The sequence below is a fragment of the Leptodactylus fuscus genome, chromosome 2 (assembly GCF_031893055.1).
Source record: "Leptodactylus fuscus isolate aLepFus1 chromosome 2, aLepFus1.hap2, whole genome shotgun sequence".
NCBI classification, from domain to species: Eukaryota; Metazoa; Chordata; class Amphibia; order Anura; family Leptodactylidae; genus Leptodactylus; species Leptodactylus fuscus.
The window spans coordinates 251,051,021-251,064,859 of NC_134266.1; the positions used below are offsets into that span (position 1 = coordinate 251,051,021).

The 13,839-nt window shown below is 45.9% G+C and overlaps 1 protein-coding gene across 1 annotated transcript; it reads left to right on the forward strand.

Annotated features, from left to right (window-relative positions):
• The first annotated feature begins 10,371 nt into the window (after positions 1–10,371).
• AMER2 (APC membrane recruitment protein 2) lies at positions 10,372–13,230 on the forward strand. Its single transcript, XM_075266029.1, has 2 exons — positions 10,372–11,416; positions 11,588–13,230. Exons 1-2 carry the CDS (start codon positions 10,576–10,578, stop codon positions 12,445–12,447), a joined length of 1,701 nt encoding a protein of 566 aa, XP_075122130.1. The 5' UTR covers positions 10,372–10,575; the 3' UTR covers positions 12,448–13,230.
• Positions 13,231–13,839: the final 609 nt, after the last annotated feature.

Consider the following 13,839-nt stretch of genomic DNA (forward strand, 5'->3'; position numbering starts at 1 on the left):
GCTCCCTCGCCGCTCTCTGCGCGCCTCTCTCGCTGACACATGCGGCTGAAGGAAGGAACTGACACAGGTCAGCTCCTCGCTTCGCCGCTGCGTGTCTCTCTCGCTGACACATATGCGGCTGAAGCGAGGAGCTGACCTGTGTCAGCTCCTCGCTTCGCCGCTGCCGCTGGCTCCTGGTTTGCAGACGCGATGTGACACATCGATGTGTCACATCGCGTCTACAAGCCAGTAGCAGCGGCAGCGGCGAAGCGAGGAGCTGACACAGGTCAGCTCCTCGCTTCAGCCGCATATGTCTCAGCGAGAGAGACACGCAGCGGCGAAGCGAGGAGCTGACCTGTGTCAGCTCCTTGCTTCAGCCGCATATGTGTTCAACTCAGTTCTGCGTCCTCTGGACGCAGATCTGAGTTGAAATCGGGACATACCTCCCTCCAACCGGGACCGCGGGACATGTCACCCAAATCGTGACTGTCCCGCGGAAATCGGGACGGTTGGGAGGTATGCCGTATCAAAACCTCACCTTGAAGCTCATCAAGAGAATGCCAAGAGTGTGCAAAGCAGGAATCAAAGCAAAAGATGGCTACTTTGAAGAACCGAGAATATAAGACAGATTGTCAGTTGTGTCACACGTTTTTGTTAAGTATATAATTCCACATGTGTTATTCATAGTTTTGATGCCTTCAGTGTGAATCTACAATTGTTATAATCATGAAAATACAGAAAACTCCTTGAATGAGAAGGTGTGTCCAAACTTTTGGTCTGTACTGTATATAAATATACTGCAATCTATGTAAGGCTAGGCGCATGGGTCGCTATGTCATTCTCTTTCATTGGGATACCCAAACAATAGAGACCTGGACCGCTAAAACAACAAAAACCCAACAAACATCTGACAGACCCCATTATTGTCTACGGGGTCCGCTGGGTATCTGTATAGTTTCCGCCTTTTTATACCACGCAGGACTTTCCTCTCTGACAATTTTCAGATCTTTCTGCAGTGGATTCTCCAACTGCGACTCCGGCATAGATGTGAATTTAGCTTAAAACATTGATTCTAAAAAATAGAAAAGAGCAGCACAAAAAAAGTCTACAAAAAATAGCAGGTGCGACTCCTTAAAAGTTGGTAAGCAGCCAGCAAAGAATATGAGAATAGAAACACGGCAGCACACAATAAATGTGAAAAATTAGCTTTTTATTTAAATGAAGCCCTAATAAAAAGTAAAAAATTTCATTTTTTTTTTTTTTGTTCTGTCCGTGGAAAAATCCTGCAAAGTAAGAAAGCTTTCAAAGATTGAAGGGTTAATAGTTTATTTTTGCCAATTAACAAAGTGAATGAAGAAATGAGAAATGTAAATCCCACCAATATTTGGTGTGACCTTTGCCCTTTGCCTTCCATCAGTTCTTCTCGGTACTTGCACAGTTTAAGATGGCACTTGACATGGAGGTTGTTCCCATCATATTGGAGAACTAAACCCAGATGTTCTGTAGATGTAGGCTTGCTCTAATCTTTCATGTAATCCCAGACAGACTGAATGATGATGAGATCAGGGCTCTGCGTGGGCGGTATCATCATTACCAGGACTCCTCCTCTGAAGGGCAAAGTTCACACCAAGTATTGATGGGATTTAGATTTTTCTTTTGTCCCCTCCCTTCTTCCCTGATCTCACAATAAGTTACCTCTGCTGGATGGATGACTATGGTAAAGTCAGCCCCCATAGCACAGGTAATTTACCTGTGAGATCAGGAGAGGAGCAACCCAGGGGTTGAAGTGCTGGTCCCAATCACATGACCTGGGGGTCAGAACCAGGCATCCATAACATTTAGTGAAACACTATTCCAACTCTTGATACATTGGTATCACATTCGCACTGTCTTACACTTTCTGAATCCAATAATCCCTTCTGAGTGCTGCCCCTGTCGTGAAGCTGTATGTTCGCGCCACCCCATTTTCTGGGAATGCCCTCTGATATTTGGTTTCTGGAGGGAGTTGAAGGCAATGACTCTTTCTCCAAGGTGTCCTGTTAAGACTCCTCCATTTACCTTCTTAATTTACCCCCTATTTTAGATAGGACTTCCCACAATATAATCCTTCCCCCCACAGTATAATGCCCTCCTCAGTGCCTCCACATGAGATAACACCCCCTCAGTGTCCCTATACAGGATAATGCCCCCTCAGGGCCCCACACTCCTAGAAGTAAGTGGTGAGTATTAATGCATTACTCACAGCTCTGCTACCCACTTCTTCTTTGCCCCCCACTCCTGCACGGTGATGTATTTGCCAGGCGTTGGAACATCATGGAGCAGAGCCATGAGTGCCACCATGACACTGGGAGAAGGGCTCCATTACTCTTCCACATTGTCAGGACTTGTGCCCAGGATATATATTTGCCACAACAAATCTTGAAAAATTAGGGAAAAATTTTGCAAATTCTGGACAGTTAGAAGCTATGGGCTGTATTCCGATACTTGGCTGATGCGAAAGGATATACAAATCTATTGGTTATCATCCAGAATATAGAGAGAGGATTTATATACATTGGAATGTTTCTAGAATATTAATGCATTTCATTCTGAAACTTATAAAACAAAAGATACGATTTATTGCAGAATTTACTGTAGATGAGAAGACAGAAGAGATCTGCAGTAATTGCCAAGAAATAGGCAATAAACTCCAGGAAGAACAGACTGGCAAAACAAATTAAAGAAATTCATTAAAAGTTGCAAATAATGGATCCTGTAGGCTGCGCCGCTGCTGTGCTAATTAGCCCTGTGATAGAGCAATGTTCACACTATTATCCTAAGGACGTGTGTTTGTGCTGATCTCTGCATATACAACTTCATATAGATTATTATAGAGAATCGCTCAAAGATCTGATTATCTGGCTAATAAACTCATACCATTGGAGTTCAGATTATGAGGGAGAACACTGAAACAGAGGGTCAGATTTATTATGCCTTGGACACCAATGTTTTGTGCAAATTGTTTTTTGCAGAAAAACATTGCAACATTTTCTAGTTTTTGTGCTGCCCGAGCCACTTACTTAAAAGGGGACATGGCTGGCATCCCTGCCAGATTTATCATTTATGCATAAATGATGTCTGAAATTTTGCACCCAACTATGTCTCGGTATCAATGGTGTAACTAGGCGGGGGTTGCCCCCCTCCCCAACTGCCTCCCCTCACCCCAAAAACCCTGACCGACCCTCTTCCCCTCCACATTCCTACGCACAATATTATGCCCCATAGTGGCCCCTGCACAAAGTATTATACTCTGAGGTCTTCTCAAACCCCAGAGTAATCGGAGACCCAGGGGAGAATACAAACATAAAAAACACTATTACTTACCTCTCCTTAACTCCGGTGTACTATCCACAGATGTCATCCATCTTCAATGATGGACCAGATGTCACTTGAGCTAGGGCTTGTGTTGTGATGCATAATGACGCAAACCCTGGTCCACGTGATGTCTGAGATGTCACCAAGTAGGCCTGAAGCCTTCTGGAACGGGAAAGGTAAGTAACAGTGTTTTATATGTTCCCTCACCTCTCCTGGGCCTCCGTTCATTATACTTGGGTGTCTGAAAAGACCCCTGAGTATAATGATAGTGTTTCTGGGGATCACGGTCCCATGGCCTTACTTACCGATCCTGGTTCCTGTTCTCAGTCACCTCTGCAGAAGGGGAAGCGTCGGTGGCCATGAGCAGGAGTGGGGATCAGTAAGTAAATAAGGCCTGTTACCTTATGGAGCTACTCCAGCAAGTAATGGCCTATTAAAATTTTTTTTAAATAATCCGCAGTAGTAGCGGCTGTCGCCGGCCCATAATGTTCCAGGCCCTGTGACAACTGCTATCTCTACTACCCCGATAGTTATGCCCCTACTCAGCGTAGATTTCAGCGGGGTGCATGTAACGCATGTAAGAGCCATGTGCATCTTTGTAACGGCACAGTCTTCCTCAATGCCACAGATATGAAAGTTGGCGTTCAGTACACGGGTCTTCATAAATCACTCCCATAGCGGCTATAGTTGGATAGACCGATAGAAGGATATTTTTCAAGACTGGTGTATTGAATCCCAGTCTTCTCATCCCCTGCACCAGTGGAACAGCCACCTGCCTGCTGTTTAAATCTAGATTTTACTAGTCATCGTGCCAGTAAGCTGGCATCAATTATATTAAATGTAGTGCAACTCCCACCCTACTTCACTTCCATGAATGTGGCATGGGGGGGGGGGGCACAAAAAAGAAAAAAGTTGCAATTTTTTTTTTTTGTAAAAGCCAATTTCCACAAAAATGTTGTGACTTTTTTAGGTGTTATATACCAGATCACTGGGGTACAAGGCATAATAAATGCAAATATCATTTGCATATAATGCAAATACTATGGTCTTAAATACAGAAGATGCTAATGTATCAGTGATCAGCATTGGAATAAACTAACCGCAGCGCGTAACAAGGCGACTAAAGCTAATTGAGATGTGGATTTAGCAAACACGAGAATAACCCGGTGACTTGGCCTGATCTGACCCCCGCCTGATATAATAGCTACCGGCATATTCTAGCTGTAATATCCTGCTGACTCTGAACGTTGAGGCCTCCATAGATATTCTTTAACACCATAACTGGATTTAGAAAAAGCTTGCTATTGACTGATAGGATAGTACAAGTGGATTGTGATGTATAGCTCGTCACATGACAACAATGGCGAATGTTATATTGGATATTAGTATAATATCATTGCTCTGACTGATGCCCAATGCCTTATTACCCTTATCCCTGGTATCCAGTGGTGCATTGATCATTCCCGCTCCTCCTATGAAGTGGTCAATTATTTGCTGCTGAGCGGATGAAGGGAACAGCTAAAGTCTGACAGCTGCTCCATCCCTGTGATCAGCAGCCATTGTTATCTAACATACACTTCATCCTTTACTATCACAGGCAGCAAGTGCCAAATTATGGCAGCTTCCTTCTGTGTCCTCCGCAGGGGGCTCTGCCACCTGCTCCAAAATGTCAGCTTTAATTCACATAAATGTCTAGAAAACCCGATAAGGAATTATTAGACTAAAGAGTACGGAAATGGTGAGTGGCGGATTAAAGTATACTTAAGGGGGTGTTCACATATAGGAATTTGACGCAGAATCTGCCACCCATTCAGTTTAATAGGGGGCAGTAGCTATAGGAAAAAATAAGCATGCTGCTCGTTCTTTAGGTGGAATCTGCATGAGAATTCCCTCAGACAGAATTGGACATTATTTTTTTTTTCTTTTTTTAAATGTAGATTGTGAGCCCCATATAGTGATCAAAATGTACATTTTCCCTATCAGTATGTCTTTGGAGTTTGGGAGGAAATCCACGCAAACACGGGGAGAACATACAAACTCTTTGCAGATGTTGTCCTTGGCAGGATTCGAACCCAGGACTCCAGCGCTGCACCGTGTTGCCCAAAATTGGACATGGAATTTGATGTGGAATTTGTCAAAATCCGCTCACGGAATTTGGAATTTGACCCCACCCAATGAATGCAAAATAGGCAAAATACAATGGCACTCTTTCCAAATTCAGAATCAAGTTCGCTTCAAATTCAGAGTCAAAATTGGCTTCAAATTCAGCGTCAAAACCTTGTCTGTTTTTGACAAGCATAAGAAATCTGCTTCAAATGCAAGAGAAGGTAACAGACTTTGCAATATACTTAACTGAATAAAGTGCCTGCGTCTAACTTTTATTCCCATCTTTACTTCTTAGCTTGAGTGTTTTCAGTCTGTGCTCCGTACACAAGCAGTGTCATTTTATAATGAAGTCTACGGAGAGGGGAGGCATTTATGTCAGGAGAAGGCTGGATAGTAATTTCCGATAACCCGGCTATGTTGTGAAGGAGGACGCCCTGTAGTGCAGAAGTCTCTCAGTCGCCATTTCCTGACCCCTCTCCATAGACTTAAGGGCCATTAACCTGTTGCACCGTCTCTGTTAGCATGCGGGTTACCTTCACAGTAATATCTCCTACTTGTTACTGAAATTTAAACCACACAAAGTTCTTCAAGAAAAAAACACTGTGTAAACCCAGGCTTATACTTTCTACGTTACATGAATGGTCTTGGCCGGAGCAGACAACGGGGTGTGATTCGGAGTTAAGACACTGTCCATACTTGACTATACTCTTTGCCTGACCTACTGGTGTTCAATTCTTGCTTACCCTTACCCAGCTGCCACCTACAATGGGACCAATCCAAAAGGTAGTGACTTGATAGTCTCCCTGCGGCAAATACCAGATCTCTGCACAAGGGGTTAAAGAGTGCAAAGTGAGGAGGCCACTTAGATAATGTGAGTGGCCCAAAACCAAAAGTTAGATGGCACAGTGAGTCCATGATCCAGGCATAAAAATAATGGTGGGGGCTAGAGCGAATATTCCATCTGTGCTGGAACCTGTGGAGCAGCATCTAGTAAGTGATGCCAAAAGTTGGATTCAATGCCACTAGTGAAAGGCCCTCCTTAACACAAAAGCAGTACAAATGGTTTCTGTCCTGGAAGTTTAATAGTTCTGCTCTATCTCTCCAACAAACATTTGGAGCACTTCGGGTTTGGGCCATGCGTACATCCTTATTATAGTCCTACAAGAGTGAACAGCGCATTTACAGGATTTGGATCCCGCTGAAGACAGAAGCGGCTGCTAAGCAGTGAGGAGAATGAGCTAATCTGCATAAAGGTACGGCGGAACGCACCAGGAGGTGGCATCAATGGTATGATGCTGTGGTGCTCGGGCACAAGGTGTGAAGCTGTGGGGCTCGAGCACAAGGTGTGATGCTGTGGTGCTCGGGCACAGGGTATGACGCTGTGGGGCTCGAGCACAAGGTATGACGCTGTGGGGCTCGGGCACAAGGTATGACGCAGTGGGGCTCGGGCACAAGGTATGACGCAGTGGGGCTCGGGCACAAGGTATGATGCTGTGGGGCTCGGGCACAAGGTATGACGCTGTGGGGCTCGGGCACAAGGTATGACGCAGTGGGGCTCGGGCACAAGGTATGACGCAGTGGGGCTCGGGCACAAGGTATGACGCTGTGGGGCTCGGGCACAAGGTATGACACTGGGGCTCGGGCACAAGGTATGATGCTGTGGTGCTCGGGCACAAGGTATGACGCTGTGGTGCTCGGGCACAAGGTATGACGCTGTGGGGCTCGGGCACAAGGTGTGACGCTGTGGGGCTCGGGCACAAGGTATGACGCTGTGGGGCTCGGGCACAAGGTATGACGCAGTGGGGCTCGGGCACAAGGTATGACGCAGTGGGGCTCGGGCACAAGGTATGACGCTGTGGGGCTCGGGCACAAGGTGTGACGCTGTGGTGCTCGGGCACAAGGTATGATGCTGTGGTGCTCGGGCACAAGGTATGACGCAGTGGGGCTCGGGCACAAGGTATGACGCTATGGTGCTCGGGCACAAGGTATGACGCTGTGGGGCTCGGGCACAAGGTATGATGCTATGGTGCTCGGGCACAAGGTATGACGCTGTGGGGCTCGGGCACAAGGTATGACGCTGTGGGGCTCGGGCACAAGGTGTGACGCTGTGGTGATCCCTGAGCTTCATTTACATATTTGCAAAAAACTATATATTTCAGAAATGGCTGCAAGGAGGAGAGACAGAGAGGCAGGACTAGAATGGCCTTTCTAAAGGCTATTTCATCATGTGTTTACTTAAAAAAATGAAATCCCCAATGATAGACTCCCTTTAAGGTCTGCTGGGGGAGAGTGGGCCACTACAACAGTGGTTACCCGTGGATACCTGTGGACTTCTATTGGGTTTCTGCCATTTTTATGCTGAAACCAGGGGTGAACCTTCCTTTTTCGCCGCCCGAGGCAGACGACAGAAAGCCGCCCGCTCCCACCTGGGTGGAGGGGGCGGAGCGGAGGGGGCATGGTGGAGCAAAGGGGGCGTGGCTTAGCGGCGTTCGCAGGCAAAGAGCAGGCAAGGAGAGGACCTGCTCTCTGCCTGAGCGTGAGGGGAGGCCGCTGGAGCAGCGCTGCTCCAGCAGCCTCCCCAATCCACCGTTTGGTGCTAAGCCAGTCCAGGACAGCTTGTCCTGGACTGGCTTAGGTAAGCAAAAATGCCGCCCTCCATGGGGCCTTGGCATAGCGCCGCCTGAAGCGGTCGCTTCAGGTCGCCTCATGGGAGATGCGGCGCTGGCTGAAACCATTGCAGAGAAAAGTCTTCAGTACAGGACTTTGGTCTCTGCCGATTTTAGGCAGTTTCTGCGACAGAGTGTTCAAAGGAGACCCCGGGACAGATGTGAATGTAGCCTAAGGATAAGTTAGCTGCACAAGTCATGGTGGCAGTAATATCCACGTAAGCCATTAGAAGGTTTCTTTAACCCTTTAATTTTAGGTTTTTTTTTTCTTCTGATAACACCATTTCTTTCATTGACTTACTTTACACCAACATCTCTTTACAACCTGAGTAAAGCAAATCACAAGGTGATTTCATGTAATACTCAGGATAACCTCATCCACTTATGGTCTACTCCATGCTCGGTCAGTATATAGGTGTGCACATATGATATGGATTAGACTACATGGACAGACACGCCACCTACAGTCACTGGTGTGCATTAGAGGAGTAATCCGCTTTGTGAGCTGGTGACAGATTCATGGCTCACTTCTCTTAATTACAGCTGTGCCGGGCGGCTGTGGCTGATTTATTACCGCCATTTAATACCGTGTGCTGGATATTTATGTCTCCTGATGATGTCACACTTCACAATATACAGATGTGTCGTGTAGTTTAAGACAGGTTCCTTTTTGCATTCATTATTACTCCTGCAAATCTTTATTGCAGAGCTAATATCCCAAACTAAAGTTGTCCATACGTATTACATGTCTATCGGGGATACCCAGACTGGCCAACCTGTGTACAGGGCTTCTCCACTCACCCTAGATTGTGAATACTGATGGAGATATAATGCACCAGTATTACGCAAATAAATGTGGTGCAACACGACGGTGTAAACCACCCATTTTTCACAACTGTGCTGCCTCTCAGGGGTAACCATTACATCAGTGTATGTAGGGATCCGTGAAAACAGGCAAAAATAGGACATGACTATGATCACTGACCTCCCTGTTCTCCTGATCACTGAGGTCCTAGAGGTCTGACACTTATCCACTATTCCATGGATCCTCTAGTGGACCAGCCCCTTTACTTAATGGCATTGCTTCCACATTGGAGTCCAGGTGTTGTCTTGATATTGGCAGATTGGTGGTGTTATCTCTTGGAATGATTATCCAGGATTACAATAACATGGGGTAGGTTTAAATCCTCTGCGGGGTCAGCGGATGCACCCCATTGCTGGCTTAGATTTCTGGCATAAATTATAATAAATCTTGCGGGTGTCCCATACTCCTTCCAAGCAATATTGGACTCATTGGCACAACCAAAAACATTTCTGTTTTCTTCCAAATCCCCTGCCGATCGACAGGTTGTGGGTTATATATATATTATTAATTGAGCAAAGATGCAATACTAAATGCAACCCACGGACAAGTGTGGCGCTGTGTCTGGAAAGAAGTGTTTTAGACTACTAAAGACTGTTTGCATAAAGTAGTCTAAGAAACTGGTGCCAATTTATATAAGTCGAGAAGGGAGCGGTGATTGGAGGACCCGCAGTAGTAAAAATTAGCTATACCTTTTATTGTGATTATTTTTTTAATTACGTATGAACATGACACCGTGAAGGTATCCCTCTTTATTAGCTAGAGCAAAAATATGCTGCACAGTCTGACATGTATCACGTGGTTGCTTATTTGTTTACATGGACGGCGTGTAATACTACACATCCCCTGCAGGGGCCGCTGCAGAGAAATCAAGTGGCTGCACTGAGCTAAATGCAAATGCCTGGAGTTATAGAAGCCAGACCTCTGTCAATATCTTATTACCATAATGTATCAACAAATTTGCTAAAGATGTCTCCTAGATAGAGATCACTAGAGCATTGTCTTCTGGTGGATGGAAGGGATCTGTTTATCTCCTCACTGAGCATGTCCCCATCATTCCCCTCTCAAAACATCCAGTGTAGCACATTGCTCCTAGACCTCAACCTATATAAATACTTATTTTCCTTGCAAACCCCGAAGAAATGGAAATGTAATGTTATCAGTGATGCACAGAACCTACACCGTCTATCTGCTTCTCTTGTTCCTCCAGCACACAGAGAGTTAAAGCTGGATCCGCAGAACAACATCATCTTTAGGATGCATTTATTGGTTTAAGTAAAATGGCGGCTGCAGGCTAGGCAGTCTCTGCAATCCGAGGCGCCACCTCACGAGGGTATACCTGGCACTAAACTTACGCTGTGGACAAGTTACATAAACCTTTTAGATAAAGGGGGGAGCCTTGTATTTGGTTGCAGTTTGCAGATTGATTTAGAATGGATGACAGCGAACTGGCACTAGCCCATTACTGACGAAAGCTGCTTATCCCCCCCCCCTTGGTTGCCATAGAGAGGAACAGGAGCAGCGGAGAAGCTGCCAGTGAGAAAATCAGCATCAGGCATCCGTGGGGGTCTGCAGGAGGAAGGAGGCAGGATCAGGGAGACGGCAAACATGGACTTGCATTGTGATTGTGCTGAGTCCCCGGCAGCTGAGCAGCCATCGGGGAAGATTAATAAGACTGCTTTCAAAATATTCGGCAAGAGGAAGGCGGGCAGTGCTATGCCCACGATATTTGGTGTGAAAAGCAAGGGAGATGGGAAGACCACAAGCAAAATGGGCATGGTACGGAGCAAGACCCTGGATGGATTAGCTGATGCCGTGCTGGAGAACAACAAGAAAGACGAGCAGAGTCCATCGGAAGCCGCCGCCGCTGATACCACCAGCCCTGACGCCAACAGCCAGGCAGTCCCAATAAAGACAGATGTGTCGCCCAGCAGCCCCGTATCTAAGTCACACAGTTTCTTTTCATTGCTAAAAAAGAACGGGAAATTGGAGAACGTGAAAGGGGAGAATGCAGAACAGAGAGCTGGCAGCAGACAAAAGAAGGGACTGAAGGGCTTGTTTAACAGCATACGGTGGAATAGAAAGGACAAAAATAACAAGGACGATAAAGAAGGGGCTATAGAAAATCAACCCGGCCTTATCCTATCCGGTTCTTTGACGGCAAGCTTAGAATGCATCAAGGAGGAAATACAAAAACCTTTGTGTGATCCAGAAATACCTGCAGAGACTCTCACAGTTGATTTACCCTCTGAGGACCAGAGCGGGGAAGTCACAACCTCACTTGAGGACAATCCGCCAAAAGCGACAGAAGAATCTCCCTGCTCTTCACATCAACCCATCAAACCCCAAGATGGGGAGACTGCAGGTAGCCCGCACATGGAGCACACTGACCAGCTACCGGAACCAGCGCTGGAGACCCAACAGGATAAAAAGGATGAGAACATAACAGGTGAACTTACAATAACCAATATTTCCATTGTTGAACCTGAGTGTGATAGTGGGCAAGAAATTGCAGTCCCTGACCCTTCTACTGTTGATCCACCCTCTGAACAATCTTTTGATCGTATATGTTTGATGTTGGCTGATGTTACATCACTGAAAAGCTTTGACTCTCTTACAGGATGTGGTGATATTATTGCCGACCAAGAAGATGATGGAGGCAGCGGTCCCGGTGCGAGACTTATCCATGGGAATGGCAAGAAAGCCATTTCCAAAAAGACCCCAAATATTATTGCCTATCAGGGAGGTGGAGAGGAGATGGCAAGCCCAGATCAGGTAGACGACAATGACATTCAAGAATTTTTGGGGATGATACCTCAACCGGAGGATGTGAGTAAAGAGGTGACCAAAGTGAGTACCAGTAGACAGTCCTCAAGGGAGGAAAAACGTACCGAGAGCACCTGTGAGACAACTGTGGCAAAACCATCTAAAATGAAACAACTTGCTAATAACTGTAACGGGAAAGGGGACGTGAAAAGTCGAGGGAAGGAGCAGAGGGACTCTGTTCGGAATAGCGATGAAGGTTATTGGGATTCACCAACACCGGGGCCAGAGGAAGAGCCCTCTAAGAGTGCTGGAAAGAAAGCCCTATCCAGAGACAGCTGCAGTGGAGATGCACTCTATGACCTATATACAGAACCCGAGGAAAACACATCCAGAGCGCATGCGGAAGAGAAAAGACCCTGCCAAGCTCACGTCAAACCACTCTCTCCCGTCACCGTCACATGCCCCGTCAAGGCAAATTTTACAAAGGACTCAAAAATACCTATCAGCATTAAACACCTGCCAGTCCATCCCCCCAGCCAACCAGCGGACACCGGCAGCAGCACAACGCCATCCACCGCAACGCATCCACCAGTAAAAAGCGAACTTCCCAGAACAAAAATCCCAGTCTCAAAAGTACTCGTAAGACGGGTCAGTAACAAGGTCATAACAGGACCTTCAGGTAGAACAGCATTGCACGAACCCGCCAGGAAATAGCCAGACCTATTACGGATAACCAAATTTCCTGGGAACCGGAAAGCGGGCAACTGAAAGACCTTATAAAAAAAACTTGCCATACAATCCAGGTCAAATTGTACCCACTATACAAGAATTAGCATTTCCTCACTTTTTTCTTTTTAAATTTGTACATTTGTGGTAAACCACTTGGCATCCATCTTGGATATTTTAACCCCGAAAGGTTTGTAATGCTAACAATGTACGTCACTCTATAGACCTTGGAAGGCGATGGCGTGCTAATATGTCTTTATTCGTTCTGCTTAACCCTCATGGATTTCATTTCACAGCTGGTTTCTTCTGAACAGTCAGGGATGCAAAGTTCAGCTTGATGGTCAGAGCTGAATGGTTTTGCCAAAAATAATGGTCATGAATGATGATGATGGTGTTTTTGTACAATGAGGTTTTTAGGGCCTGATGCCACCTAAGTCATAGGTAAGTTCTAACCATTTTTGTACCCTCAGCTTAAAATATTAATGAAAATTGTAGTCAAGATAGAATTTGATCGACAAGATAACATATTGGTGATCTTTAGATGTTATGTCCACCTTAAGACAGCCAGCTCTTTGTTAAGACGTCCCCACCCCTTGTATTGTATTGAAGTGGTGTTCGGGTTCACACCAGGTGATGGTGCATGAAGGTTCCTGATAGTAGGGGGTGCAGGGTTTCTCCAACATAGAGTCATTTCTAGTAATCTCTAAATTTTTGGCTCCATTTCTTGATGCTGGAGTAAATTTTCTCGCTTTTGGGGGTGCCCAGAGTAAAATAAAACCTTAAAGAGTTTGTTACGATGCTTCTCCAAATTGATTCTCAGGAGTGTTGCCAAGGAGGTCTAGCCTGTCTACAAGCTCTCTGCAGGTAGCAGCTTCCCGATGAGGAGGAGATCAGAACAAAACACTACCGTCATTACAGTCAGTCATGTGCTTTCTACCTAACACTAGTCGTAAACACTGTATTATGGAGGACCCCGTAGGTGGAGGAGCTTCATAGAAAATTGGGCATTTCAAGGATATGCAAGGGACAGCTCAAGACTAAGACCTCATTCATATGGGTATTTAAGACCATAACCTTGGTCGTACTATTGAATCAAACCTAAAGTACCATTAGGATATCTAATGTGGGTAAGGCCACCATATACTCCAGAGGAAAGTCAGCTGAACCTGCTGATTTTGGTGGGACCAGCTGACTCTCATATGTGTTTGGGGAATCCCCAACAGGATCAAACATGTTGAATTTATCATGCCCAATCCTTTGTCTCTCTGGAAGATAAACCTCCACCAGTCATGTACCCTTAGCCAAGCCCAGAGTGCATGTGAATGGGGAAGTCGGACTGGCTACAGGTACTGAAGGTGTACGAGAACCATTTGATTCAGT